At 58.1% G+C, this 27,864-nt stretch overlaps 14 protein-coding genes across 14 annotated transcripts; 7 read left to right on the forward strand and 7 right to left on the reverse strand.

Annotated features, from left to right (window-relative positions):
* Window positions 1–330: 330 nt before the first annotated feature.
* CMQ_888 (WD repeat-containing protein) lies at window positions 331–1,639 on the forward strand (the record flags this gene model as incomplete). Its single annotated transcript, XM_014317967.1, has 5 exons — window positions 331–488; window positions 552–625; window positions 679–917; window positions 976–1,378; window positions 1,428–1,639. The coding sequence occupies 5 exons, from the start codon at window positions 331–333 to the stop codon at window positions 1,637–1,639; spliced, it is 1,086 nt and encodes a 361-aa protein (XP_014173442.1).
* A 1,134-nt stretch (window positions 1,640–2,773) lies between these two features.
* On the forward strand, window positions 2,774–5,907 carry CMQ_1676 (c6 zinc finger domain containing protein; the record flags this gene model as incomplete). Its single annotated transcript, XM_014318755.1, has 7 exons — window positions 2,774–3,047; window positions 3,107–3,488; window positions 3,555–3,632; window positions 3,700–3,969; window positions 4,029–4,663; window positions 4,786–4,991; window positions 5,056–5,907. The coding sequence occupies 7 exons, from the start codon at window positions 2,774–2,776 to the stop codon at window positions 5,905–5,907; spliced, it is 2,697 nt and encodes an 898-aa protein (XP_014174230.1).
* A 654-nt stretch (window positions 5,908–6,561) lies between these two features.
* CMQ_1028 (verprolin-like protein) lies at window positions 6,562–9,774 on the reverse strand (the record flags this gene model as incomplete). The annotated part of the gene is made up of 1 exon (XM_014318107.1): window positions 6,562–9,774. One exon carries the CDS (start codon window positions 9,772–9,774, stop codon window positions 6,562–6,564), a length of 3,213 nt encoding a protein of 1,070 aa, XP_014173582.1.
* A 550-nt stretch (window positions 9,775–10,324) lies between these two features.
* On the forward strand, window positions 10,325–11,855 carry CMQ_1490 (RNA-binding protein; the record flags this gene model as incomplete). Its single annotated transcript, XM_014318569.1, has 6 exons — window positions 10,325–10,381; window positions 10,777–10,875; window positions 10,937–11,039; window positions 11,157–11,176; window positions 11,260–11,347; window positions 11,425–11,855. 6 exons carry the CDS (start codon window positions 10,325–10,327, stop codon window positions 11,853–11,855), a joined length of 798 nt encoding a protein of 265 aa, XP_014174044.1.
* A 197-nt stretch (window positions 11,856–12,052) lies between these two features.
* Window positions 12,053–13,301, reverse strand: CMQ_1659 (uncharacterized protein; the record flags this gene model as incomplete). The annotated part of the gene is made up of 3 exons (XM_014318738.1): window positions 12,053–12,698; window positions 12,749–13,058; window positions 13,112–13,301. 3 exons carry the CDS (start codon window positions 13,299–13,301, stop codon window positions 12,053–12,055), a joined length of 1,146 nt encoding a protein of 381 aa, XP_014174213.1.
* A 470-nt stretch (window positions 13,302–13,771) lies between these two features.
* On the forward strand, window positions 13,772–14,737 carry CMQ_1256 (26S proteasome regulatory subunit s5a; the record flags this gene model as incomplete). Its single annotated transcript, XM_014318335.1, has 2 exons — window positions 13,772–14,062; window positions 14,120–14,737. 2 exons carry the CDS (start codon window positions 13,772–13,774, stop codon window positions 14,735–14,737), a joined length of 909 nt encoding a protein of 302 aa, XP_014173810.1.
* A 176-nt stretch (window positions 14,738–14,913) lies between these two features.
* Window positions 14,914–15,940, reverse strand: CMQ_1206 (sybindin-like family protein; the record flags this gene model as incomplete). The annotated part of the gene is made up of 5 exons (XM_014318285.1): window positions 14,914–15,295; window positions 15,372–15,497; window positions 15,550–15,622; window positions 15,776–15,839; window positions 15,908–15,940. 5 exons carry the CDS (start codon window positions 15,938–15,940, stop codon window positions 14,914–14,916), a joined length of 678 nt encoding a protein of 225 aa, XP_014173760.1.
* A 186-nt stretch (window positions 15,941–16,126) lies between these two features.
* On the forward strand, window positions 16,127–16,617 carry CMQ_1687 (DNA directed RNA polymerase 2 polypeptide d; the record flags this gene model as incomplete). Its single annotated transcript, XM_014318766.1, has 2 exons — window positions 16,127–16,311; window positions 16,371–16,617. The coding sequence occupies 2 exons, from the start codon at window positions 16,127–16,129 to the stop codon at window positions 16,615–16,617; spliced, it is 432 nt and encodes a 143-aa protein (XP_014174241.1).
* Window positions 16,618–17,023: 406 nt separating this feature from the next.
* Window positions 17,024–18,420, reverse strand: CMQ_471 (uncharacterized protein; the record flags this gene model as incomplete). Its single annotated transcript, XM_014317550.1, has 2 exons — window positions 17,024–17,445; window positions 17,622–18,420. 2 exons carry the CDS (start codon window positions 18,418–18,420, stop codon window positions 17,024–17,026), a joined length of 1,221 nt encoding a protein of 406 aa, XP_014173025.1.
* An 869-nt stretch (window positions 18,421–19,289) lies between these two features.
* On the reverse strand, window positions 19,290–21,474 carry CMQ_434 (pumilio domain containing protein; the record flags this gene model as incomplete). Its single annotated transcript, XM_014317513.1, has 2 exons — window positions 19,290–21,202; window positions 21,276–21,474. The coding sequence occupies 2 exons, from the start codon at window positions 21,472–21,474 to the stop codon at window positions 19,290–19,292; spliced, it is 2,112 nt and encodes a 703-aa protein (XP_014172988.1).
* Window positions 21,475–21,752: 278 nt separating this feature from the next.
* On the forward strand, window positions 21,753–22,508 carry CMQ_737 (rwd domain containing protein; the record flags this gene model as incomplete). Its single annotated transcript, XM_014317816.1, has 1 exon — window positions 21,753–22,508. The coding sequence occupies one exon, from the start codon at window positions 21,753–21,755 to the stop codon at window positions 22,506–22,508; it is 756 nt and encodes a 251-aa protein (XP_014173291.1).
* A 269-nt stretch (window positions 22,509–22,777) lies between these two features.
* Window positions 22,778–23,983, reverse strand: CMQ_1300 (tpr domain containing protein; the record flags this gene model as incomplete). The annotated part of the gene is made up of 1 exon (XM_014318379.1): window positions 22,778–23,983. The coding sequence occupies one exon, from the start codon at window positions 23,981–23,983 to the stop codon at window positions 22,778–22,780; it is 1,206 nt and encodes a 401-aa protein (XP_014173854.1).
* Window positions 23,984–24,861: 878 nt separating this feature from the next.
* On the forward strand, window positions 24,862–26,699 carry CMQ_1049 (apc13 domain containing protein; the record flags this gene model as incomplete). Its single annotated transcript, XM_014318128.1, has 5 exons — window positions 24,862–25,056; window positions 25,103–25,573; window positions 25,635–25,763; window positions 26,095–26,130; window positions 26,205–26,699. The coding sequence occupies 5 exons, from the start codon at window positions 24,862–24,864 to the stop codon at window positions 26,697–26,699; spliced, it is 1,326 nt and encodes a 441-aa protein (XP_014173603.1).
* A 338-nt stretch (window positions 26,700–27,037) lies between these two features.
* On the reverse strand, window positions 27,038–27,827 carry CMQ_1694 (bet3 family protein; the record flags this gene model as incomplete). The annotated part of the gene is made up of 2 exons (XM_014318773.1): window positions 27,038–27,488; window positions 27,544–27,827. The coding sequence occupies 2 exons, from the start codon at window positions 27,825–27,827 to the stop codon at window positions 27,038–27,040; spliced, it is 735 nt and encodes a 244-aa protein (XP_014174248.1).
* Between the last annotated feature and the right edge of the window lie 37 nt (window positions 27,828–27,864).

Genomic DNA, 27,864 nt, shown 5'->3' on the forward strand with positions numbered 1-27,864 from the left:
TCGACGCGCCGTTCGGAGGATGGATGGGACTTTGACGCTTTGCTGCCGTCGGAAATGGATTGGGAGGAGAATGAGCAGAAGAGCTTCACGTGCTGCGACACAGAGCTGGACGGAAAGAGCTAGGGGGCCACTAGCGTCCGCATGCTGTACGACGTAGCGCGCTCTACTCTACGACGTACATAGAGCTCCGCCAATCGAGCACCATCTCATCACAGGAGCACAGACAAAGCAACAGCAGATTGAAGCACACCCCGGCTGCTGCTTCTTGCCTGGCAAACGAAAAGCAAACACTGGCGACATTGCCTCCGCCTTTACTCCACCGTCGCCGTCATGGCTCCAACCTTCTTGCGCCAGCGCGAGAAATTGCCACGGGAGCGATTTGTGAGCTACTTTTCGGGCCTGAAGACACAGGCATACTACGATCCTGCCGCTGCCAGAGCGCTGTCCTACCACGACCCGGCTGCAACAGAGAAGGGCGAGATCATCGGGTACGCCCTCCAGACAGGCTGGCGCGATCGCGAAAAGTCGCGGTGATGACTGACGCGCCGCAGAGTGCGATCCATCTCCTGGAACCCGCTGAGCACACTGGTTGCTACGGGCTCGAGTGACAAGAGCATCCGCGTGTGTGAGTTGCAAACTGCACTTCCGTGGAGCTGGATGTCCGGCTGACTCCAGCAGGGAACCCCGAGAAACCGAATGTGCAGCATTCAACACAGCTAAAGGGTCACACGGCACCGGTGGAGAAGGTGGCCTTCAATCCTGTTCGCGATGCTGAGCTGTGTAGCGTCAGTGCCGACGGCGTGGTCAAGTTCTGGGATGTGCGCACAAAGGCGTGTGTCAACGAGGTTCGCAACCTGGGCGACACGTTCACGCTGGCCTGGGCGCCGGACGGGGACAGCCTTGTCGTCGGAAACAGGGTGAGTGCACCGGCAAAGACGTGTCTTGAGAGAGACGGGTGCAGGCTGACACCGGCAGGAAAACGACCTGCACGTTTTGTCGCCGACACAGCCGACACCACTGATCACGAAGCGGCAACCGGCGAGGACAAACGACCTTGCATTCTGCTGGGGTGGGAAGAAGCTGTTTGCCGCCTCTAGCGACGGCCGCACGAGGATACTGTCGTTCCCCGACCTGGAGCCGTGTTTCCGCGGCAATTTCACCGCGGCCACTTCTGCCACCGACGACGACGACGACGACACATCTGCTGTCGAGTTTGCGCTCCGAGGCCACACGGCCGAGTGTCTGACCGTGGCTATGAGTCCGACGGGGCGCCACCTGGCTACCGGCGGCTCGGACGCTATCATTGCGCTGTGGGATACGGCAAAGTGGACGTGCCAGCGGACGATCACCAAGATGCTCGGCCCGGTTTGCAGCCTGAGTAAGTCATGCCAACGGGTGTGTGAGACTGCGGTGCTGACAATCTGCAGGCTTCAGCTGGGACGGAAACTATGTGGTGGGCGGAAGCAGTGAGGGCACAGGCCTGGAGGTCACCCGGCCTGAAAGCGGCGATCACATCTACACCTTCAAGACAGCACAGCCGGTGCCCGTAGTGTCATGGGCACCGACACGGTATTTCCTGGCGTACAGCGAGCTCGGAAGTCTGCGCATCGTCGGCGTCGACACGGAGAGAAGGGCATGAGCGGCCGGGAGCGGCAGCAGAGACGGCAGCAACGGACATACGCGCCGCAAGATAGGCCCAGTCTTACCGACAGGGATCAGCGAGGCTGTGCACTTGGAACAGCGGGGCCTCGCCAACGGTGATCTGCCAGACCGTCAGAACGGCAGCAGGACTGTTCTTGTCCACGAGTAGTCCCTGCATGCACCGCCTCACTGTGCCGCCATATTCGCCCACGTGCCTGATTTCCACAATCCCATCCCCATAATCCCAATACCACAACACCACAATACAGCCTATGGAACTTCAAATCCCAGTACTACTCATACGTGCTGCGACACATCCTCTTCGATCGCTGAGCCGCCCGCCTGCGTTGCGTGTACTCGTACATCGTATTCGGCTGCATGTGCAGGAAACGTAACGTCAAACCTGCTGCCAGCGGATGTGGTCTAATTTCATCTTGGCGACTCTAGCGTATGAGGCTGATTAATACCAATCTGACGACCCACATACAGTGCGCAGATCGCTGTCTTTGGAATCAGCAAGCCGCCCAGGACCTTCTCTTTCCCTCTTCTCGCGCACGACACCGTGCCCAGAACACCGTATTCTGCCTAAGGCTTGCAACCCCCCCTTGGCCTGATGCCAAATCGCTTCCGCTGTTGTCGCTCGACCCTTTGGCTTCTACCATAACGGCTTTACCGATTGCAGTATTGCCTCCTCGACATCCCCCCTTTGTCCTCACCAAAGGCGTTAGTTAGAGCTGTATCGCCAGGCGCTCATTCGCTGCCAGCTGCGAGTTCGTCTACCGTGTTCAGCATTGCCAATCCACCCCTCGAATTTGTCACGATCTGCCGTACTCCTCCGCCTTCTACCAACGGTTGCGGGCTCACGGCCTTGTAGCCACAAAGCCGACGCCGACCGTTGCCGACAAGCTCAGCGGCCTGCCATGCTGAGGTGATTGGCACCCGTCCAGGCATTTTTCAGCACGACTGCCAGATCGAGTGACTTGCGCACGGCTCTGGTCAACGGTCTTATCGTCTCATTTTGGGGCAGTTGGAGAACTCGCTGAAGAGTGCAGCAGGAACGGGATTACCCAGTTAGGACTGTGATCCGATCACAAACACTGTGTACGGCATTTCTGTACCCCCGATCGTCCTTATGTCTCCGCCCGTGTCGCCTGATGGCACCAACCCTGCCGATGTGTTTGGCGACTCGATGACGGCCGCCCATATGGACGACAACCCCAATGCTGGCATCCCCCGCCAGAAGCGTCTCGCCTGCCTCATCTGTCGGCGACGCAAGCTCAAATGCGATGGCCGGAGGCCCAGCTGCAGCACGTGTTCCCGCCTCGGCCACCCCTGTTCATATGACGAGGTGCGCAAGAAGAGCGGACCAAAGAGAGGCTATGTCAAGGCTCTCGAGGAGCGGCTCAGTATGTGTTTTCTCAAGCATCGACCCCAGCACGACTGCTGCTGACAATGCGCATTACAGAACAGGTCGAGGTGATGCTCAAGTCGCAGGACAACATGGCTGTCTCCGGCAGCGCTACGGCTGCAGACGCCCTCAAAGGATATGCTGTTGACGGCGGTCCTGGCGGCTCTGTGAATGCTGCTTTACCCGCCGAGCGAACCCCATCCGCCGGCGACTTCCACGTTGCCGACCCGTCTATGGGCCTGTCCGGTGGGCGCGACATGGAGCGGTGGCAGTTCAACGGCGAGTCACCACCACCGCGTCAGGGCTCCTTGGACGAGTTCAACTTTGGCAGTCGCATCCCTATGAACGACATACATCCCGTCGATGGCAATTTCACCTGGGAGATCATCAATCTTGGCCTGGACGAGCCTCTACCACCACAGGAGACTATTGACGAGCTGTAAGTTTTTGTCCCTCGGCGCTCTCCGCTCGATCTAGAAGCTGCTAATGACGTCTTTCCCCGCAGACATCAAGTGTATTTCGACAAGATCCACCCATCGTTGCCCATGATCCATAAGTACCGTTACCTCGCCGCCATGAATCTGTAAGACGACGCCTTGCGTGCGATACAGCTCACAAAAGCTGCTCCTGGAGCTGACCTTTCTTGCCAGTGCTCCGAACCAGCGACCGCCGGTGTGTCTTCGGTACGCCATGTGGATGCTTGCCTGCTCTGTCACAGACAAGTACAACGATCTCAAAGACCTCTTCTACCAGCGGGCCCGCAAGTACCTGGAGGCCGACTACGTCAAGGGCTACGGAGAACATATGATCTCCGTCGCCCACTGCCAAACGCACATTGTCCTGGCCTCGTACGAGTTCAAGATGATGTATTTCCCTCGCGCATGGCAAAGCACTGGCCAGGCTGTTCGCCTTGCCCAGATGTGCGTCATCTTCCTATTCTCGGTGCTGTTTTGCCTCTGCTGACAAGGCTGCAAACCAGGATTGGGTTGCATCGTCTGGACGGCTCCGGCCTCGATGTCAAGCAGTGCCTGCCGCCCCCGCGCGACTGGACCGAAAAAGAGGAGCGCCGCCGGACTTTCTGGATGGCCTACTGCGAGGACCGCTACGCAAGTATCGGCACCGGCTGGCCCATGATTGTCGACGAGCGCGATATCACCACCTTGCTGCCTACTTCGGAGGAGGCATTCGACATGAGCCGGCCCGAGCCCGGCGTCTCGTTGCAGGATGCCATGTGCCCCTCGGGCATCGGCCAGCTTACATCCTTTGCTGGCATTGTCCTGATGGCCTGTCTGTTTGGCCGCAATCTCACCCATTTTCATCGTCCGGATGCCGACGAGCGGGATGACGACTTGAACGGCGAGTTCTGGAAGCGCCATCGCAACCTCGACAACATCTTGCTCAACACCTTGTTGGGCCTTCCTGCGCATCTCAAACTGCCAACCGGTCTTCAGAACCCCAACATTGTATTCACCAACATGTCCATCCACACCTCCACCATCTGTCTGCACCAGGCAGCCATTTTCAAGGCAGAGAAGAACGGCCTGGCCTCCTCTGTGAGCCCGGAAAGCAAGATTCGCTGCATCAACGCTGCCAATGAGATTGCTAGTATCATGCGTATGGTATCGCACATGGATCTCTCTTCAGTATGGCCCTACTGCGTGCTATTGCTCCGCATTTGACCGTCTGCTAACAAAGCCAGATGAATCCGTTTGTATCATTCTGTCTCTATGTGGCAGCCCGGGTGTTTGTGCAGTTTCTGAAGACGCGTCCCGACCAGAGCACGACGGTTGACTCTCTGCGCTTCTTGCTCACGGCCATGGGTGCTTTGAAGCGGAAGAACCCACTGACCGAGTCGTTTTTGGTGCAATTGGACGTTGACCTAGAAGCCCTGGCCGACCGCATCCCTGAGCTGAGGACGGCCTTCCCGTCGAGCAACGATAGCGTGCGTCCCGTTTCTTGCCTCCCTTCCTTCCCCTGGTGTCTTCCCGCTGACCTGGTGCTAATAGCGTAAGCAGCCTGCGTCTGGTTGCAATGTATTGGGACGTCAGGGAGCATCATGTGACGAGGGGCCAGGCGACGGCATTCTTTCGTACCAGAAAGAGATTTCCAAGTCTATAACGGAGGTGAACGCAAACACATCGAACAGCGGCACCGGCGACATGAGCGAGGATACGGGCACCAGAGACCGGAACTCGGGATCGAGCTCCACAAGCACAAGCGCGAATGGAGGTGGCAACGGAGCGGGACCACACGGCTGGCTCAAGCCAGAGCCGCGGCTGCCAACATGCGATCGCAGCAGCAACGGGCACTCTCCCATGTTCCAGATGGCTCCCGGCACGTATCCGGACCAGGCCGGTCAGGCAATTTCCATGCAGGGCTATGCCCAAGGCGACACCGGCACGGATAGTCACGAGCTGTCATCCACATCGCCCAGCGACATGCTGTCAAATCGGCCGACGCCCAATTCCAGCGTGGGTTCGGAGCAGAGACAGACGCTGGCACCACTGCCTCAGCCAGGGCCTAGCCACATGCACTCGGCTGCAGGCCCATACGACGCCAGCCCGGTGTCGCCGGCGCACGGTATAGGAGGAAAATCGGTCAGGGCAGGCAGGATCACTTCCAGTTTCTATGCGGCGGCAAGCGGAATCCCGTCAGAGTACGGGTCGCAGCCATCACTGTCGTCCGCGGGCCTAGACGGGATGATGTCCGGACCATCATCTGGCGAGTACACATTGTCGGCCGGGTGGAGCTTACCGGCACAGACAGCCATGACGCCTGTATCAGAAGGCGTATTGCATACGATCATGCAGATGGGACCGATGGAGACGATGGACCTTGGATGGGATGCGAATCCATAGGCAAGGGATCAGATTGGCGCAAGTGTTTAAGCCTTTCTTTGTTTGGCGATACGGCGTGGACGAGGCGCTTTGGACAACGTTTGGATAGCGTTTGGACATACTTTTTGGACTTAGGCCTTGCGGAAGGGCCAGGATATGGGGTGTGAAAATTCAAAAGGAGAGGAGCCATAGTAACGGGGAATCGTGTGCATTTTATTATACCTGGATGTACGATGTCTTCCTCACGGGGGTTTACATCCTTTGTTTTCAGGGGACGTTTCAGGGCTATATAGCGCTCTCCACTATTTGCTAACATATGTTTGCTACTACTGGCATTTCTGGTATAATACTTACGTAGTCTTGCTCAGGTTTATAGAGGCAGTCCAAAACTGCAAGCAGAGTGACTAAACAAGCCTGTTCATTTTGTATAGCACCAGGCTACCATCTCGCACCTTGGGTATATATTACGCAAGCGACGTAGTCCTCGGTCGTCACTGCCCACTTTCCGACAAAGAAAAATCGGGTTGGGGGAACAAAAAGGGAAAGAGAAAAGCACAAGAAAGATGACAAAAGGAAGGAGCATATGATCGTGAAAGTAAACGATAGACCAGACTTCAGCCAGGTAAAAAAAAGAAAGCAAAAAACAAAAGGCTCAGACACCAGCAAGCACTAGCATCACCACTCGCCGCCCATGTCCAGCATCATGTTGATAGTGCCCATAGTGATGGAGCGCGGCTTACGGGCGTAGCCACGCAGCATGCGCCACGCAGCCCCTCTCGCGCGGCCCTCCTCGACGATGGCGTGGACACCATCGAGGCTCTTGCCAGCCTCGTGAAGGGCAGCCCCAGCGGTGACGGTGTCGGCCAGGCGCAGCTCGCCAGCCGTCTTCTCCATCTCAGTACGCAGCAACCACCGCTCCCAAGACCAGCTACCGACCAGGCCAGTGATGGCCGCGACGCCGTCGGTTGAGCCGGTCACGATGGCCTCCAGCTCGACGGTTGGAACGGCTGAGCCGGTCGAGTCGCGCTTGATGACAGCAGGCCGTGATAGCGCAGATGGCCGTGGGCCCACGGGCAGACACAACCAGGCGCGACGGGTGTTAGCAAAGCCGGCACGGTCCAGACGACCCAGAAACAGCTTCGTCGGGGCTGGGTCGTATCCCAGGGTCTGCAGCACGAAGCCAAACTCGACGCTCTTGGCGTTGCCCAGCGGGCCGGCATTGACAATGTCGGCGTCCAGCAGGCTGAACTCGAGATAGCCGCCTGGCTTGAGCACGCGATAGCATTCGTGCAGACACGTCTCCCACTCGTCCTCCCCGTTCCCACCCACCAGCTTGAGGATTGAATGCAGCTCGGTCGCATGCACCAGGTCGAACTGGCCGTCGGCAAACGGCAGCCGCGCCAGCCTCTCCACTGCCACCTGGCGGTGATTGCTTGGTCCGCGCACGTTCGCGTTGGACAGCTGCCGGATCGCCTTGGTCGTCACGCTGTACACCTTGGCGTTGGGGTACTGCAGCGCCACATGCCACGACCAATCTCCCGTCGCCTGGCCGCCCAGGTCTAGGATGCGCGTCCGCTCGCGTCCGCCGGTGCCCCATGTCGGCTGGCTAATGCGGGCGAAGCGCTTGTGTACCGGTGCCATGACCAGTCGGCCGCCGTTGAGCAGCTTCGTCGCGCCCACGTGCCACAAGGCCAGGGCCATCTGGCTGAGCGCGTCCGCCTCCTTGTCAGCCCGCAGCTTGGCCGGGTCATCGATCAGCTCGTCATCACCACGCACCACGTTGGCGCTCATCCGCTTCTTGGCCGACTGCGGCACCACTGTCAGCTGGTACTTGCCCAGCAGCTGGTTGCGATGTGCGTTCCCCAGCAGCAGCCGCTGTGCCTGCAGCGACTCAAAGCGTGGCAGCCGGTGGATAAATATGTCCGACGAGTGGCTCCGCACGATGCAATTGGTGAAGGCGCGATAGTACGCCGACTCCTGGTGCACCAAGACCGATGGCAGCGTGCGCGGCAGAGCCGGCGACTTGACGCCTTCTGTGAAGCGCACAGTCTTTTTGCGTGCCGTGGCTACGATGACGGCCATAGACACTGCCGCCTCTGGCTCGGCGGTGCTGGCGGTGGTGTTGATGGTGTCCTTGGGTGGCACGGCGGGCGCTACCGGCGAGCTGATCTCTGGCCGCTCTGTCTCCGAGCGCTCGCCTTCCGGCGACCGAAGATCGTCGTGCGATTCCGTCAGGTCCGTTACGCCGTTGAGATAGGCTCGCTGAGCCACCAGCCACATCTCCGTGCGATCGAGCTGGGACAGGGCAGTCTGCTGCAGCTTCAGGCTGTCAATGGCTAGATAGTCCTCGACGATCTCCGTGGCCACGACCTCCTCGACCGGAGAGCCGGCAGTGAGTCGGTCTTCTGCCACATCGACGACCACGTCGACTGTTTCTGCAAGCGGCAGGCGATGTGCCGTGACAGGCGTCTGCTGGATGCGAAACGCCGTCATTGGATCCTCTGTCTCGACCGGGACGGCGACCTCGATGACTTGCTCGACCGGGGATGTCGACAGGTGCCGGGGTCGCTCTTCGACAGACGCTTGTGAAACGGGCGGAGCTTCTGCCGCCGCGTCGCTCCAGGGCATCCGATAGAACTGCTCGGCCGTGCCCGAGGTGGGCGGATGGGCTGAGTCGACGGGAGTCATGCCCGGCAGGTGCCATGTGTGCCGCGTCCGTGGCGAGAGGCCGGAAAAGAAGCCACCGGGCGATGGAATGTCGAGCCGAGTCAGGCCTGCCAGAGACCGCTGCTGTGCCGGCGAGAAGGGAAAGGTTTGCCGGGCGAAGCCGGAGGTGATCAGCCGCAGAGGACGTTGTGCGCGTGTCTCGGACATTTCTACCGGCGGCGGCACTTCTTCGCTGGGGATCTCGATGACGCGCTCCGGCCCCATGTCGCCATCGACGGAACCAGCATCGGGCCGGGACAGGGACTGCAGCGTGGCCAAGGCGCCGGGCTGCAGCTGTACACCAGACCAGCTGCTGCCATCCACATCCTCCTCGGCGCAGCCGATGATGGGCGTGGGAGGGGCCGACGCCTGGGCCGACATCTGGGACAACTGTTCTGACGTCTGGCTGCCGTCCAGAGACGGCGGGGCCGAGGCTGCCGGAACAGCCAACGCGTGGTGCTTCTGCATGAACGACATGATGGCCGGCGACATGGGCACCTTGGCGGACGGCGTGGGAGCCATCGGGGAGGTGCAAAGCTTGGGGTCCGGCTCTGTCGGGGCCGTGATCGTCGTCCGGATGGGGATGCTTAACTGCGGTAGCATGCGGCGAGAGTCTTCCAAGGAGCTGTGCCGAGAGCCGCTGCTGGTGCGGCTGATGCGCAAGGCCCGCTGCCTTTGCTTCTTGGCACGGCTGTCGTCATCGGACGCATCGTAAAGGTCGTCGAACTCGGTGCCGTTTGTGGACGCGAAACCACTGCCGCTGCTGCTGCCGTTCCACGGGCTGGACGGCGAGTTGCTGTTGGGCGAAGAGCTGAGATCCTCCGTGTCGGCGTCTCCGTCCATGGACGCAGCAGAGGGCGATGACGGCAGGATGGGCGCCGACAGGAAGTGAAAACCTCGCGGCGTCGGAAAGTGATCGCTCAGGGGAGACAGCCACAGGCCAATCTTCTGCGAGCAGTCGGCCTGTCGGCGGTCTTCGTGCAGCCGGTCCTCGCGGAGCCTCAGCGGCTGCTGCTGCTGCTGTTGAGGCTGGCGCTTTGCTTGTGCTAGAGCGGCCTGCATTGGTTGTGTTGGCGAGACATCGGTAGCGTCTGCCTCTTCCATTATAGTATTAAGGTATTGATACTGTGTCCTTTGATCCCGCAAGTTGGTCAGAGTACCGGAGTAGCCGTTGAGTGCCATGTTGGCTGATGGTGAGCCTCGTTGTGGAGAAAGACGTCCTGCGCCGGAAAGAATGATATTTGTCGAATCCAGCGACAATGAAGAGAAGCGCAAGAATGAGACGATGGGCCGGTTCGGTCAACGAACCAAAGGCTTAGCGACACAAGAAAGGAGGTGGTGAGAAGCAGAGCAGGGCGGAAAAGGAGCACAGGAAGGCCAGCCGGGGAGAGCGAGATATAACGAAGAAGGCAGCAGATGCAACCTCTCGGCGCGCGTGCTAGCCGCTCGCATTGCCACCACCACCATGCCATCTCGACCCGCGAACATGCAGCTCTGTCGTCGTTGTGCCTCCACCCTCCCGAGCCGGACTGCTATTCTTGTCCTTGTCTTCCCGTCTGGGCTGCTTGCTCTCTTGGAGGGTCGTCTGGCCTGTCGATTCGCTAGCAACGGCCATTCTCCATACGTTTTGCGACCGTGACGCCCAATCAGCTGCACCAGCACTGCAGCTCATTTTACCTAGCCGGAGCAGATGGGCTGCCGGTTGGATGGCGCGCGCCAACCAGGAAACGCAATGACGGCACCACCTGCGAACGTGGGGTCTGGCTGCAGATCGCTGGCCAATGATGAGGTCTGTGCCCACGGCCCGGCGCTTAACTGAGGCAGTATCTCTACATAGAACTGTATGTATCGTCGGGTCGGCGGCACGCCGGCGCGCTCCATCCAATGGCATGGGGTCTGAAAGAAGGACCACGATCTGTGCATTGGGCAGGCGTTGAAGAAGTACCGCCGGTTTGGCAATCGAAGAGAAAGACGAGATGAGCCACAAAAGCGACAGCCAACACTATTAGGGAGCCATGGGCGTACTTCAGGTGCTGTGGCATTGCCTGCAGGGTTCAAAGTACAGCGGAGTGCCCCTAAAGTCCGCTGCAGATTGCTACCCCGCCAAGCTAAACAGAAGGCGCGCGATCAAACTACGGGAAAGAGGGGCAGCAGCCGCGGAAAAAAACCACCACGACATCGGAGCTATCCCAAAGTGAAGGCTCTCACCACAACCGCGTCAAGGCAGAGCCGAACTGCATCATCCACGCGTACCCGACGACCTCGCACGACGACGCGCCCAGCGTACTGCCACGCCCCCTTCAGCAACGCATGTGACAACGGAATTGACGGTCTCCCCTTCCAGCGACAGATAACAGCCCAGCAGCCGATCTTGGCCAGCATGGCCGACGTGGAAGCTTCTTCCGAGGCCGTGGAGCCCCAGAGTCGCCACATTGTCTACTGCGGCGGTACGCCATTGTCCCCCGGGAGGTCCCATCCACCTGCCTTCATCCGCATCTCGCGTAGAGAGCTTAGGAGCTGACATGACCTGTGCCTGTTGTTCTGCGCCCATTGTCCAATTACAGTGTGCACATTGCCACCCGAGGTAAGACATGCCATCACCCCAGCTGGCACATGGGACCATGCTTGCCCGTTCTCTCCGCGGTGCTAACAGCTAACCACACACAGTACTGCGAGTATGGAGGAACCGCCAAAAAGTGCCAGGAGTGGCTAGAGAAGAACCACCCAGACTTATACCAGAGGATCTGGTCACCAGGTTTGTGGCGCGCGCTTTCCCTTGGCATCTTGCAGTGTGCCGCCCTGCTGACCGGCACGCTTTTACCCTCCTTGCAGAAGCTCTCGTGGCTGCCACCGCCGCGCTGTCAGTCGAGGCCCAGAAGCGCGCCGCCAAGGATGCCCTCAAGAAAACGGCCAAGGCCGAGGCTGCCGAGCAGAAGCACGCCACCTTGCTAGCTAAGAGCATCGTCACCGTCAAGCGTATTGAGCGCAACAAGCGCAAGTTTGTCACATCCGTCTCCGGCTTGGAGGCCTTTGGCCTGGAGCTGAAGAAGGTGGCCAAAGAGTTTGGTAAGAAGTTCGCCACCGGCTCCTCTGTTACGAAGACGCCAAGCGGAGGCGAGGAGATCGTGGTCCAGGGCGATGTCAGCGACGAGATTAAAGACTTTTTGCTGGAGAAGTACAAGGACATTGCGAAAACCAACATAGAGCTGGTGGACGACAAGGCGAAGAAGAAGGCAGCGGCAGCGGCAGCTGGCGCCTCATAGGAAACTGACAGCAACGGACCGGCCGACAGGCTTGCAGAGGAGAAATTAGGAACAAGGAAATCGAAAAGGTGAAATACGTCGAATCTGTGTGCGTATAATGATATATGCCATAGAAAGCATCCCGGATGCTAACATGCAGTGTAAACCCCATAACTCCTTACAGTTTCCCAATACAGCGCCGTTCTTTCCCATGCATTTCAGTCTCGCTTTCGCAAGATCCTCCCTGACCGCGTCGTTGTTGCTGCTGCTGCTGCAGCCTTGCTGGCCGCGCCCCTCTTGGACGCTGCGCTGGCAACGCCTTTCCGGATGGAGCCCATGACTGATTTCTTGGTCGACAGTGCTGCCGTGGCTACTGATGTTGTGCTTGGGACCTTCCTCACCGTAGCCGCTGCTGTGGTCCCTACAGCCCGACCTTTGCCCGCCTTGCGCACTACGGTCGATGTGCTGGCGTCGCTGGACTCGCTGGTGCCACTAGCTCTGCGAACAATCCGCGCGGACGTTGTGCTGTTCACCGATGACGATGCTGCGGCAGGTTTGCGTGAGTCGGATGCGACCCGGTTCGAGCGTGCCTTCTCTACCATGGAGCTCAGCAGAGTCGTGGCTGCGGCCTGCTTCTCTGGAGAGACAGGCCGGGCAATATACGACTTGATGGGCGACGACGGGGCAACTGCTCCGAGTTCACGATCGCGCGGATTGATCCGGGAATTGGACGAGGCTGGCGACAGCACCTGGGGCGGTGCTCCTGCTGCAGCGCCCTGCTGGTGATGGTTGGTTCGTGGCCACTTTTTGGCGCCGTCAAAATGGGCATTCCGGTTCTCCTTGTCGCCACTAACCAGATTGTCGCTGGACCATGTCAGTTTGCAGGAAGGTGCACGCAAGGGGATGAAACACACCTGAGCCTCTTCGGAGGCCGGCCTGGTGCAGCATACGCTGTCCAGGGCGACGGCTGCACCCGGTTGGCAGGCCGTGCTGCGTGGTAGTCCTTCTCTAGCGCAGATGGCGGCACGCGGTCTGCCATGGAGGCGACCAGCTGCTTGGGCGCCAGCGGCTTAGACTGCCCAGCCGAGTGCTTCAGAAGGAGGTCGCCCACCTTGAGCTTGCGGAGGGCCATGGGAATGCGATTGACGCGGATTTCGATGCGAGTTCGCAGTCCCTGGGCCTGGAGATTATATTGGGCCCGCAGTTTTCGGGCACGTTCGGTGACTGCGGCTGTCAGCAAGCAGAAGACGGAGAGACCGGGCGGCAGGAGGAGCGACCTTCTAGCTGCAGGTTGTCAATGAGCGCCTGCTTCTGGGAAACGGTGATTCCAGTCCTGCGTCGTTTGCTCGGGCTCACTGCCGGACTGTCCGTTTTCGTAGCGATTTTCTGGCCGACAAGGTCGGGTGTGTGTTGCGTCTCGGACGCGATGGACTGGTCCGACTTTCTCTTTCGGCCTCGGGGCGGCATGATGAACAGAACTGGGGTATTCGCGGGTACGTTTCTTGCTTGAGAATGTGTAGATACAGAGGTAACCGGCGGCGATGTTATCGTGATCGTTGTGCGCGTAGTGAGTCGCACTTTCCCGCAAGTAAACAAAACACCAGTACGGGTATGCTACGGAGTATATATGTGGTCCGTGCACATATCCAACTCACCGCCTTCTGCAATAGGACTAGATCTTGAACCGCTAACCTCTGCTACAGTTTGCTAGGCTGACCTCCGCCTGACGACAGCTTTCTGTGTCTTTCGCTTCATCCAAGGCGTCCGCCTACGACGACAATTCTGCATTGCAACAGCATCACCTCTCCGATCCGAACTCACTTCCGCGGCGAACTAATCCAACAAATTAAGGGTCCTGGTTTCCCGCATCAATCTTCTCTCCCCCCCCACTATCTGCCGTTCTCTGTCGTGGCCACCTGCCACCCCAAGCTGCCAAGATGCCGATGGAAGCGGTAATGATCATTGTCGACAACAGTGAGAGCAGCCGGAATGGTGACTATCAGCCGACACGGTTCGATGCCCAGTCCGACGCTGTTGGCGTCGTTTTCCAGCACATTGTCCAGGGCAACCCGGAGTCAGAAATCGGCCTGATGAGTATGGCCGGCAAAGGCCCCGAGGTGCTTGTCACCATGACGACCGAGCAGGGCAAGATTTTCGAGGGCCTGCACCGGACGAAGAAGCGGATCCGTGGAGATGCCCACCTGGTGACGAGTCTGCAGGTGGCCCTGGTATGTTCCTGCGAGACCCGCACAGGAGACTGGCGTTGCTGACTACTTTACTCCCAGCTCGCGCTCAAGCACCGCAAGAACAAGACGCAGCGCACGCGCATCATCGCCTTTGTGTGCTCGCCCGTGGCCGAGGACGAGAAGACGCTGCTCTCGCTGGCCGGCAAGCTCAAGAAGAACAGTGTGTCGGTGGACTTTGTGCTGTTCGGCGACCTGGACGAGGCCACGCAGGAGAAGCTGCAGAAGTTCAACGACAAGGTCAAGGGCAGCGAGGGCAGCCACATGGTGGTGATCGCACCGAGCGGCCGGCTGCTGAGCGACCAGCTCATCGCGACACCGATCCTGCTGGGCGAGGGCGCGTCGGCGGCAGCCGCAGGCGGCAGTGGTGGTGGTGGCGGCGACGCCGGCGACTTCAACGAGCTGGGCTTCGACCCGTCGTCGGACCCCGAGCTGGCACTGGCGCTGCGTATGAGCATGGAGGAGGAGAACGCACGGCAACAGAAGCGGGCCCGCGAGGAGGCAGAGGCAGCCAAAAAGGCGAGCCTGGACTCGGTCAAGGAGGAAGATGAGGCGGCACAGCCTCTGCTGGACGAAACAGGTCAGGCCAGCGGCAGCGCTAAGAAGGCCGACGAGGGCGCCAAGGACGGTAAGGACGACGACAACATGGACACGTCATGAACGCTGTCTTCGCGTCGCTCTGTTCCTTGTATGATTAGTAGACAGACAGCAACAGGCAATCTTTCTGTGAGAAGCACATTCGGCATCTATCTACGCCAGGCCATGCCGGTCGGCTAGCTTTCTAAGGATACAATGACACGGCCTCCACGCCATCAGCACTGCAAGGGCAGCCGTTCCTAGCGGTTGTTGGTCTCGCGGATGTACGAGTTGAGCTTGCGGTCAAAGATCTCGCAGCGAATGGGCATCTCAAGCTGGTAGAACGGGTTCTTCATGACGTAGTCGGCATACAGGTCGTAGATCCGGCGGATGGTCGCGTCAGCAGAAATCTGAGCGGTGTCGGTAAAGAGCAGGAATTTGGTCCCGGTCAGAGTGGTGAAGCATTGCATGCGGAAATTCTCAGACTCGAGCACCTCGAGGCCGGAAGGAGGGTCGGGACGGCTGGGCGCAAGGCCGGTCGGAGTCATGACAGATCCGGGAGGGGCTCCACCGGCAGCAGGACCCCCGGCAGCGCCGCGGAGGTGCTTCAGAGGGTTGAGGCGCGTGGTGATGGCATGGACACTAGCAGAACGTCAAAACGTCAGAACAGTCAGCGACAGGCGACAGACGACGGCAGGACCGAGGGGCCGAGACGCACCCGTGGAAAGTGCCAGCGATGATGAGGTAGTCGTTGGTGCTCAGCTGGTTCAGGCCGCCCTCGTGAAAAGTTCGGTTGTACACCAGGCCGCCGGCCTTGTTGATGACGGTGAGGGCAAAGATCGTCCTGCAGAGTGTCAGCAGGAAACATCGGGCGGCATGTCGCTGGGGACGCCTACATTGTGTGCTGTCTTGCGGCGACGATTGCATCGTCCCGGGCAGGGCCGTTCAGTATACGAGGCGCATGCGAATCTGCGGTCGCAAGGAGGGTCGGTCGGTCGTTCGGTCGGTCAATCGGGCACCCGGTCAATCGGTCTTCGTTTTTGGACAGAATGGGTTGTGGAAACCGGATGCGGACGCTATAAGCAGGCACCAGCGGGTGGCTCGTTTAGCGTGTGCACCCACTAGCAGATTCCACCAAGGCCTGTTGCCGGACGCCGCACATTTTTCCGCTCCTTTCCCCTGCTCCCTATTATTGTCATCTTGGTCATCTTGAACCGCTTCGGCCTAGCCTTACGATTCACCACCACTTCACACCGCGACACCACCCTCGACAGCCTGCCTGACCATATTGGCAACAGTGCGAGTGACGCGTTGCAGCAGCAGCAGCCCTTCTGTGCAGCACGACGTGTCGTCCACGAGGCCCTGGTGTAGTCGTCGTTCCCAACCTCCTTCTTTCGCCGTCGCTGTCGCCGTCGCCGTCGCTGTCGCTGTCGCCGTACCCGCCACCGCCTCGCTCTTCGTCCCCCCTCGTCTATGATGCCGCAGGTGCCCACGTCCCGGCCCAAACCGCCGCCGCCGGGCGAGGAGGAGGCTGGGGCCGAGCTGCGGCTGGGCGAGTTCGAGGGCGTGGAGACGCTGTCGTTGTCGGAGGCATGGCTAGTGATCAACGCCCTGATGGCCAAGCGGCGCAATGACCAGAAGAACGTGAACGAGACAGAGTGCGTATCGGACCTGTGGGCCACTGCTGTTGCAGCTCGCATCACTGACACCTTGGCAGAGTCCTCACTAAGACTGTCGACTACCTGGACGCGTTTGCTCGGTTCAAGCGCAAGGAGAACGTCGAGGCGGTCGAGCGGCTGCTGGCATCACACACGGAGCTGACCAAGTTCGAGCGTGCCGCACTAGGGTCGTTGTGCCCCGAAGGCGTAGAGGAGGCCAAGACGCTGATTCCGTCGCTGACGAACAAAATTGGCGACGACGACCTGTTGGAACTGCTCGAGGAGATGGGCAAGCTGCAGGGCTGAGCCCGAGCGAACGGCCGGACACGGCCAGAAGACCAGGCGGGCTTTCTTTGCATGGGGCGGCGCAAGGGACACAAAAGGGGAACTAGGGGAGCAGAAGGGACAGAGGGACAGGAATGCTTGGCCATCTGGCAAATTGCTTTTATGGACATGTTTTGTACTTTTTTTCTGACGATCTTATCGGTTGTGCTGTTCTTTCCGACTGGACAGTGGCACGTTATCTCCTTTCATTACTATTCAGGTCATCTGGCTATCCATCTATCCTTTCTAGCGAGACTGCTATATGTTGAAGACGGCAAAACAGACCAGTCGGGAAAAGTTAAGGCCCGGGAAGACGTAAGAAGACACAGAAATATTACAGGAGGGAGCAAAAGTAATGGGAAAGAAGACCCTTCAGCGCGGGCGAAGCTCATGGTCGGTAAGACGCCCAGCTGCCTACGTGCAACCCGTGAGTCTGCTCCTTGTGGGTTACATCCAGTGTCGCACGCGGCCAGTCTGTGGTCGGCGCTTGAAAAGGGAGTCCCTGGTTCTTGGTGTCGGCCAGTGGCACTGACATGATCTCCATACGTGGTGTGCTGTCGAGCTCGGGCGTCACGACGTCCGGACCCAGCATGCCGGCAGCGCTGCCGGTGCTACTGCTGCGCCACGACGAAACAAAAGTAGCGGCCGTGGTTCTTCTACCAGTGCTGGAAGACATTGCTGGCGAGTGCTGAGGAAGAAGGGGCGAGTAGTTCGTCGTCTGAGACTCGAGCTCGGCCAAGACTGCAGGGCCTTGGGCGTCGAGCTCGGCCAGGCGGGCAGGCGTTCCAGCCACAGGGCCGAGATAGCTCCCTATTGATATCAGTGAGGGTTGAAGACCGACAGCTGAAGCACGGAATAGGACAAAGTGAGAGAGACGGATTAAGGATGCGAGGGGGACTCAAGCCCAAAACAGAAGGAACGAAGGAGCGGCCCAACTTCAGTCCAAATCACAGCCAAATCAGACAGAAACACAACCAAACACTCACCCAGATCAGCAATGTCGTTGCGGCTGCGCAGAGATCCCGTCAACCGCTTATGCCGCAGGGCCGTGAGCCGGGCGCCGTGGAGGCCCCAGCGTGCCAGGACGGCCTCGAGGGTTCCTGGGATAGCAGAAACCTCGCCGAACAGCGAGGCAGTGCTGCCGTCCACGGGGCTGGTCGTTTGGGGCGAGGCAACACTGCCGGTTCCGCCATTGTCAGGCCCCTTTTCAAGAACGCCGGCTGCTCGCTGCTCGGGCTTCTCTGGCTGCTGTGTCTGCTGTGTCTGCTGTCTCGTTGGCCGTCGCCAGCAGTGTCGCCAGATCAGAAAGGCGGCCAAAAGAACAAAGGCGAGAACGCCTGCCGTGATAATTCCGGCGACGGCACCCTTGCTGATAGCAGCAGGAGACGGGGTGCTGCCGCTTCCAACTCCGGTAGAGGGCGTGCTGGAGGCAGTATGGCCGGTTGTGCTGGTGGCAATATGGCTGGTCTTGCTGGCCGCACTGCGCGTTAGGGGGGTGGAATATGGATCAGAAGCGGACGACGAGATCGACGGCAAGTTTTGAGCAGCGGTGCTAGAAGGCGATGGAGTAACGGGCGTCTGGCTCGAAGTGGTCGGAGTCGTGACAATGGTTGTGACGGTAGACGACGATATGCCTGACGACTCGGTCGCGGAGCTGTCAGGACAGCCGTCGGAATAGTCACACGCATCGACAGAGCAGCAGCCGGAGAAACCGTTGGAAGCACAGGTGTAATATTGGGTGCCGGAGGAGCAGTCCTCGCGGCTGAGGAGCAGGCGAGAACGCATGGCGGCTCTGTGCCAGAACAACACCAGTTGTATACGGCAGATGATGCAGCGCTGGACAGCTCTTTCACCAACACGACCGTTGCAAAACGAGGAACGACACAAGGCCAGACAGAGAATGTAGACGGGACCAGCAAAGGTATATCATCCATCTCACGGCCAAGAAGAACGGACAGCCGGCATGCAGAGGCACAACAGAACGCTAAGATCCTATCTTACCTGCGTCTTGCATGGCTGCTCCGGTAATACCAAACCTCCTGCCACCTACCAACAGCCTCGTCCTTCACTTTCAACATACCTCCGTCCGTCGTGGCTTCGCTAGCATCGTACCCTGCATCCCCCCCCCCCCCCCCCTTTTCACCAACAAGAGACCAGACGAGACGACCTCGGCGTCGGTCGGGTGCTGCAATTTGGGGGCCGGACCCGCAAGCTGGACGTTTTAGGCCGCTCTAGTGGTCTGGCCAGTTCGTATTGGCATGGATCGCGTGTGCATTACTGCTTTTCTGTTTCCAACTCTCACTAATTTTGACTCTGATGCAAGGCTCAGCCACCTTGCTTTCTCTCCACCTTCTTGCGTCTGCTTCTTCGATACGTCGCATTACTAATGCTCAGCTTTTATTTCAAGTACCACCCTGCAGCAGGACTAATCCATACTCGGAAAACTGGATGTGCAGTACAGGACAAGTCTGCCATCCTTTCGTCTTGGCAACCGGACAGCGCAGTTGCTTTTAGCCACCAGCTGCACAGATCATACCACGAGACCACAGCGATTCAGTCATATGTGACGGGTTCTATTCAATTAATGCATTTCCCCCCAAACGCCCTGCGAATCTTGCCTTTATACAAATGCGAGGAGGATGGCCTGACAAGGATCATGCCAGCTTCTCCAGCAGCAGTCGCGCTCCGGCATTGCCCACCGGCCGGTCCGATGCAGCAGCTGCTGCTGCTTGCTTGCCCTTCTTTCCCTTCTTGTCTTTTTTGTCCTTCTTGTCCGTCTTGTCGTCGGTCTCTGTCTTGGCGGCAGCCTCTGCCGCGGCCGCTGATGCGACCGCTTCCCGCTTTGCCTTCTGCTCGGCCGTCTCTTCCGTGGCCGCCTTCTCCAGCGCCTTGCGGTTCTCCTTCTTGGAGAGCAGCTTGCGCAGCTCGGTAGCGTGTGCCTTGTCCAGGTCGGTGGCCTCGAGTAGCGCCACGACGACAAACGAGCTGGCCGAGCCTGTGGCCCATTCTATCGCATGTTCCTGGATCTGGGGATACAGTATGTTGGCGAAGCCCAGCGGCGGGTCGACGGGCTTGACCTGGCCGGTCTCGCGGTCGAACCGGCCACCGGCCACGAGCGTCTTGAGCATGCGGGTGCCGAAGAGCGACTGCGACACGTGCAGAGCTCCTGACGGCGCAAACTCGCCGCCCTCGGCCTCCTCACCGCTCGTCGGTCCAGCTGCCGTCTGCGCGATGGCCGCCAGCGCCGGCGCCTTGTCGCCCACAGCAAACAGAAGCACGTCCGTCACCAGCTGGCAGCCAAACGACGAGGCCACGAGATCGCGGGGTGAGGCCGCAATGGCCGCCAGCAGCTGCGGCGACATGGCGGCAACGAGCTCGCGGCGACGGATCTCGGGGTCCTTCTTGCTCGTGGTCGCACGGATAGCGTGGATCTCATCGAGAATGGCTAGATCGGCAGCGTGGCTGGCCGGGAACAGCGCCTTGGACGCGCCCTCGAACAGGTACAGGATCGTGGTGCGCGCGTTGAGGTCGTTGGCACAGAAGATGATGTTCTCCACGCCCTTCTCCTCATTCTTGCCGAGGATCTCGGGCACAATGGCCTTGCTGGTCAGTACCGTGTCGTCGATGAGGTCGTATGCCGCCAGGATGATCGTGTGGCCGTGCGTGTCACCGCACAGAAGCTGGAACGTATCCTTGTACGTGCGCAGAAGCAGCTTGCGGTCCTTGGCACTGCCGTGGGCCAGCAGCAGGCAGACCAGCCGCGCCCCCGACTTGGTAAAGGCCATGTTCTTGAGCAGGTCGCCGCTCTCGTCGCCCTTGACCATCTCCATGAACTCCTTGTGGTCCTCCGACCCGGCCGGCACGTTGACAAAGTACTGAAGCATGGCGTCGTGCAGCATCGTGAAGCCGGTCAGGTTCTTCTGCACCAGCGTGTTGATCATAAACTGCAGGTTCTTCAGGATCACCCCACGCTTGCTGGGGTCATTGGCCAGGATCTCCGACAGCTCAGCCGTGATGTCGCCCGTCGGCGCCGCATTGGCCAGGGCAAACTCGGCCCCGTACCACTCGCGCAGCAGCAGCGCCTTCTGCCGCTTCGATGCAATGCCGCGGTACACGTCGTCCAGAATCCACGACGCCTCCGCATGGTTGATCAGCCGTCGCACCTTGCCGTAGAATTCCGAGATGATCATGTCGCGCACGCCCTCGTCGTTCTGCACGAGCAGCTTGCCGATCAGGAACTTGGCGTACTTGCTCTCAGCCAGCTGTGCGTACGTCCCGCGCAGCTCCTCCGCAATCACCTTGCGCTGCTCGTGTGTCGAGTACTTGACCGCTGTCTGCACCGCCCGCACTGCGTCGTGCTTGAGCACAAAGTCACGGACCCGGCCCGTCGTGATGCCGAAGAGCTCGTCCACCAGCGCCCGTCGCTCCTCCTTGGGAACGTGCGACTTACGCCGCAACCGCTCCCACAGCTTCTTGGCCCGTGCCAGCTCGTCTGCCAGTGGCTTTGCCGCCCGTCGCTCCAGTGCCAATTGCTTCTGCTTTGCGTGAGACTCCTTGGAGCTCAGGCCTGTGATCGTGTCAGCAGGAGCCCAAGTCTTGGTCATTGTCCTTGCTATGTGTGCTATATATATAGAGCCTACCGTTTGATTCGTTGGCATTGTCACCCGAGCCTGACCCGTTCTGATGCTGTTTCTTGTCATCGTTCTGGGGAGTCTTGCTCTCGGACGGAGGCTTGGAATAATTGCTGTCGAGTCGCCGTTTCTTTTGTGCGCCATTCTTGGGGACCGCCTTCTCAGCAGACCACGACTTTCTCTTCTCGCCTCCTTTTACTGCTGACATGGCCGCTGCTTTTTTTCGCTGTATGGATGGCAAATTGCGCTTGACCGACGAGACGTCCTCCTGATGGGTAGAGACTTAGTCGGGAAAAAAAAATCCTTATCGTTTTTTTTCTATCTCAATCGATACTGCCGGGCGGTGAGATACAGGTCTTTGCATCTCCACAGCATGCGATCACCTGTATTCCGTACGGAGTATGATACCCCTCTTATACGTCTATTTTTGATGTGGAACAGGAGCTGGTCGCCTGTCGCCTGTCGCATTACCACACAAACGCCAGCATGGGCCGCGAAGACCAGATAGAAGAGCGGGAGGTGCTCGATTCTATCTTCCCAGACGAGATCACAGACATATCCGAGACCGAATTTCGTATCGCCATCAAGCTCGACCTCCCGGAAGTTGCTAAAGATGGCGACGATGACGAAGAGGCTGAGGCGCCTGTTATCCTGCTGACAGTACGGTATCCAGAGGACTACCCGAATGTAGAGCCTGAACTGGACCTATTGGCGCCGGCTGGCGCCGTGCAGCACCCACTGCTCAATGTCGCCGAGGAGAAGGAACAACTGCTGGCCGGCCTCGCGGACACTGTCCAGGAGAGCCTTGGTATGGCGATGGTATTCACTCTGGTTTCGACGCTCAAGGAAGCGGCCGAGCAGCTGATTATCGGACGGCAAGAGGCCGAGGAGCGGAAACGCGAGGAGAAGGCATTGGCAGCCGAGCGAGAAGAGAACCAGAAGTTTCACGGCACGATGGTGACGCCAGAGTCGTTTATACGATGGCGGGATGCGTTTGTCAAGGAGATGGCAGAAAAGCGGAAGAGAGAAGAGGAGGAACGGCTGGCGGAGCTGGCAAAGCGGCGCGGCGGCGGTGCCGGCAGCAAGGACGGCACCCGGCTAACAGGTCGGCAGCTGTGGGAGCGCGGCCTGGTGGGCAAGATCGACGAAGACGATATCGATGTGGACGCTGAAGGCGAGGACAACAACGGCGGTGCTGCCGGAGCGACTGAGGGCGTGCAGAAACTCAAGATCGAGGCATAGGCTTAGTCATCATACTGAAATGGCACAAACATCTACATCAAGCTGTTGGGGCGACCAGAACGTTTACAACCCCGAATAAACGACGAGAAGGCTTATTGCCACAGGGAAACCACCTCTTCCGTCATATGCTCGACGCATCTCATAAAGCACATACTCGAAAGAAAGCCCTCAGGGCTGAAAATGCTATGATTCTTTTGTGATGCCAAACGCCCCCCTATAAAAAGCGTGTGAGAAAAAGTGTCCAAAATCCGGAATCAAGGGCCAGCTGTCTATTCCATATCTTCGTCGCCGTCATCATCTTCAGAATCGTCGTCCGCCCCATCATTCTCATCCACCCACTCGCCCTCGTCCTCCTCGTCTTCGCCCTCTGGCGCTGGCCCCAATACCGCCACCACATCGTCCAAAAGCTCTTTCGCATGCTGGCCAAGTCGCTCATCCTCGTACGACTGCCGCTTGAACTCTTTCAAACACCGCCCCAGACACCGACGAGCGTCCCGCCAATAGTCCTGCCAGTGGTGGTCGGAAGAGTCGTCATCCTGATCTGCCATCTTCTCCTCGCCATCTTCCCTAATTTTTCCCTTTGCTTTTTCCTCGGACTCGCCATCTTCACCTCCCTCCCGCAGCTTCTGCCCCTGAAGGTAGTGTGCATAGCCGGCAAGGTACCACACTTCGACGGCCTCGTCGTCCTCGCGCAACAGCCGCGTTGTCGCAATGTGTGCAGCCTTCTCAGCCCAATCCACAGTCAGCAAAAGGCGAACAAGGCCGACGCGGACACTGAATAGGGGTACCGCCGGGTGGTCTGGTGGGAGATCGGCCCAGAGATCGAGGCTGCGCTGGACAGCGGCGCGGGCGTCAGGGAGGCGTTCCTGGCTGACACGAACGCTTGCCAGGGTCTGCCAAACGTCGGGAGATGTGGGTGCGAGCAGCGAAGCCTCGGTAACGAGCGCCTCGCACTGGGCCTCGCAGTCGGGTTCGAAGGAGAGGTCTGTCATCCACACCTCAGCAACTGCGCACAGCACCTGAGCCAGCTTGTCGCGGGTCTCTTCGACGGCCGTCTTCTCGCCTTCTTCGCTCTTTTCATCTGCCTCGCCTCCAGCCTGCTGTAGACGTGACCGCAGAGCAGCAGCTCCCCGCTCAAACCAGGACACGCTCTCGCGCCCGCCATTCTCGCTCAGCTGCGCCAGGTAGAAATACTTGTCCGGCCCTCCGCCGAGCGCATCTGAAAGCGTTCCATCGGTGTCGAGATTCGCGGCCACTGTGAGGACCTGTCGTGCAACCTCGACGTCGCCATTCTCGAGAAGGATCTCGCCCAGCAAAGCGCAGACAGCCGCCTTGCCAATGCCGTCCACAGTCGTGTTAGTGCTATTGTCGTCATCCTCCGATCCGGCACTCGCAATCACAGCGTAGGCTGCCCGGGCCGACGTCAACGCCGAATCCACATCGCCCTGTGTCATTGCCGCGACGGTCGCATTCATGAACGTCTGCACCGTCTTGGTCGGCTTCTGGGCCGCCTTTGCTAGGGAAGTTACTGCCGCTGATCGGGGCTGTGGTTGACCCCCATGGCCCCTTTTTGACCGCGGTTTTCGGGGGGCACCCGGTCGTGTTTTTGCCATGACTATATATAACAAAATAAAATACTGAGAAGTAAAGTCAGTGCTGCAAGCTGACTTGCAAAAAACGGCAACCTTCTTGACGAAGCCGATGGGGGGAAATTTTGAAAAATCTTATCGCAGATAAGAAAACAGGATCTCGTTTAGTGGAGTGTTCTCCACATGCAAGTACACGGTAAATACGGGCATCTTGAACTCCTGTTTAGTCTGCACTCAAACCGACCAGAACTTATATTTCATTGGCGAGGTCTAGAACACTAACAATATGTACAACTATTGTATCAAAATCTGCGTGATACATGTGAAATTGTCCTCACTTTGTGTTAATAATTTCAATATTTGTCTGCTTGCAGTTCGTTGTACGTCGCTTGATGAAATCCTATGGCTCTGAATTTGTCCTACGTCCTCTTATGGACTTATATATGCCTTTTCTATGTCTGCCATGACTAAAACTATGACTAGTTGTAGGTATTAAGACACAACTTTACCAGAAAGGCATCTTTCGGACAATTGCTCTTTCCTCTTTCGTTATTCTAATCTGGAAGGTGCTTTTTGTCACATAAAGGACGCGATATCTCGTGAAAACAAGTCTACACGACCCTTCGCGAATGACTAAACTGGAGACCACTCAAGCAACTGATAGAGTCTCTCAACAGATTGCTATGCAGACATTGTCCCGACGTGCATTCTGGCAGTACAAAGTCTATTTCCACTCTTCTAAGTTCAGAGTCGACATACACAAAATGTGGACGACATTTGCTCTTCTGTTCTTGATTACGTTGGCATTGAAACTTCCCTTTGTATCTGTCAATGCCAGCCCCATTACCGACATCGTGGGGGCAGACATGTCCATCATTGACGCTAGTCAGGTTGTCTCTATTAGTGAGATTGACTTCACACAGCTGCCAACTCTCAAGTGCAAGCACACATCTGACCAGGTAAGCATAATGCCGACAAGTCGTATCTGTGCCCTCTAATAATTAGTTGTCCGTCATGAACAACTGCCGCGGCCTGGCCAACGGTTTCAAAGAGCTTTATAACAGGGACCACAAGCGCAGAGGCTTGACGATTCCGACCGAGAAGTGCATCTCAGTAGAATATGGGGCTTGTCTCGGCACACTTTGCAACTTGGACGTGTTGGCGAATTTCACGGATGTCCTCGAAGATCCTTTTGGTTCGATTATGGCCAATCCATCACAGAGCAGCTGCACCCAGAGTGCCAGTGAAGTCGTCTGGTCCGATGGGCACACACTGGTACATCTGCAAGGATTGGGTACATCGGCAATGATCGTCAACGATAACGCAGTCTCCCCGGACATCGATGTAGTTGAGCTCCACAGCACTAATTCGGTTTCGGCAGCCAAGGCTGCCCAGGGTACGGAATTTCCCTACGACACGGCACTGGATCTCTCTAACTGTCCTGGCTGGGAATACGGAAGATATACTTGCTGCAAGGTAAGATATAATACACATATTTGCACAAACGTGGATAAGAACAAATCTGACATTTTAACAGACGTCACGAATCATATGGGACGACTGCATGGAGGCAATTGAATTGATGGCAAATACAGGGGCAACAAAGATGATGGATGTTATGCAGAATTCGTGCCGTGCCGCGACGTCTGGTGGATGCACAGCGCAAGTATGTGCTAATGAAACGAGCGTGCAGGTAGTGCTGCATTATCTGCTTGATCTGCTGTCATATCCTCTTAATGACGTGTGCGTTCAGAACAAAAAGATGGGCGGGGTTGTTATGTTGAATCCAGGCGTTGAAATTGCATTGACACCGGCAATTGACAACTAGGCGGAAGGCAGAACCCCGTAGGCCAGAGTTATACGGAGTGCGGAGTACTGAGTACGGAGTACCAATATGGAGTCTTTAAATAGTCCCCACTACAATTGAGCAGCTAATCTACAAGTGGACATTTTCCATCGCCTTTCTTACTATGTACTCCGTATGTTCACACCTTTAGCTTAATTTTGATAGCAAAGCATCGTCGTCTGCCATGGTGAGTTTCGACAGTCCAATTGCAGCGCAGCAGCCGATTACCATGCTGACTTTTCGAATTTATCCCAATGCTAGAATAAAGACGGCTGCTACACTTCGGTGCACATGCACCAGTCGCGCAATGCCGATCTGTTCGAAGATGTGTGCAAGGACCGCCTGCCCGATGACGACATTTTCGTGCCTCCTCAGCACCAGCCGATCAACCCCGAGGACGAGGACGACGTGGTGCCAGACCAGCATGCCGCCTTCGGTATCCAGAGGGCCACGCAGGCTGTGCGCGAGCCGGCCTGGAAGGATCTCGGTCTGGCTGCGCTGATGCACCAGGGGCCGGGAGGCAGTAGTGGAGGAGCTGCTGGCGTCGCCGGTGCGAACGGAAGCGATGGGGGCAACCAGGGCCCCACGGAAAACACGTATGCATACTATGCCTACTACTACGGATACAGCGGCAATACGCTCGGGACAGTTGCCAGCGGCAGCGGCAGCGGCGCAGCAGGTAGCAGCAACGTTACCGGAGGTGTCAGTCGCTCACACAGTGGCAGCGGAAGGGCATTTAATGGGATGCCGCGGTGAAGTAGATGGGATTGATCACAGAATGGCGTTTTTGGCGTGGAATGGAGGATATAGACGAACAGCGGCACATACATGTCAGGCCTGGAACTACCGACCGCTGCTACACTTTACGAACGTTTGGATTGGCTTCCAAGCGAGCTACGACGAATTGGATACCAAAACTTTATTCCGTGATTCTGCCCGAAACAACCAACAAACGCCCGAGCCGTGTCGATACCCAAATACATGCTAGAAATGACAGTGTTCCGCCAAGAATACCACCTGCAATCTCGCATCATCTGTCTCATAATCCTGTCCCATCGGCAATGAGTTTCTGCCACTCCACTACCTTTCCCGTATCATGACTTTCCCAAGTAGGTCTCCCGGTCTAGCACGGATGCTTCGAACTTGACGAGGAACACCGTTTTGCCAGGCCACATCTCACCCTCCTCAGCCCGGCCGACGGTGTGAGCGGTTACGCGTGCTGGAAAGGCGGCTCCGTCACAGACTCCCTCCACAATACCTGCCACAAAGGCGGCGCAGTTGAGCTGGCTCATTTCGCGTGGCACGCTGATGTACTGGTTGACGAGCGGCTCGTTGTCGATGATCATATATTCGTCGGGCGTGTCCGGGTTGCTGCTCTTCTCCAGTCCGTTGGCCTGACGGCCAAATAGGTGTGTCCACACGTTGATCTTGACAAAGTGTAGAAGCGCAATGATGTTCAGAGGGCGTGTCTGGGTGCGTGCAGGTTCGCGATAGAGCAGGAGGTCGAGCAGCTTCATACCGATAGGGTGACCCTGTACATTGAGCCTGGCCAGTTAGACGGGACCAGAACACCAGGAGGTTCTCCCGGGACAGATCTTACCGCTTCTCCAAATCCTGGATGCCGGTGACCCGGTGCTGCGCATAGCTGACCATTTCCGAGAAGAGGTAGGCAAAGCTGGACTGGCTCAGCTCGGCTGTGCGCGTTCGGTTCAGCGGGCGGTGGTATATGGTCTTGCCACTGGTCGGGTAACGAAGGCCATTCTGTCCATGGCCATGCACCATCTGCTGCGGGCCCTGGTGTTGTTGTGCGGCGTCGTGCCCATGCTGTTGTTGTTGCGGTGTCAAGTCCCGCGAAGGCCCCGTCGCTTTGCCCACGCCGCTCATCGTGAACGAACGCAAGGCTTGCCACGGGATGGAGGAA

The sequence above is a fragment of the Grosmannia clavigera genome (assembly GCF_000143105.1).
Source record: "Grosmannia clavigera kw1407 unplaced genomic scaffold GCSC_140, whole genome shotgun sequence".
Taxonomy (NCBI): Eukaryota; Fungi; Ascomycota; class Sordariomycetes; order Ophiostomatales; family Ophiostomataceae; genus Leptographium; species Leptographium clavigerum.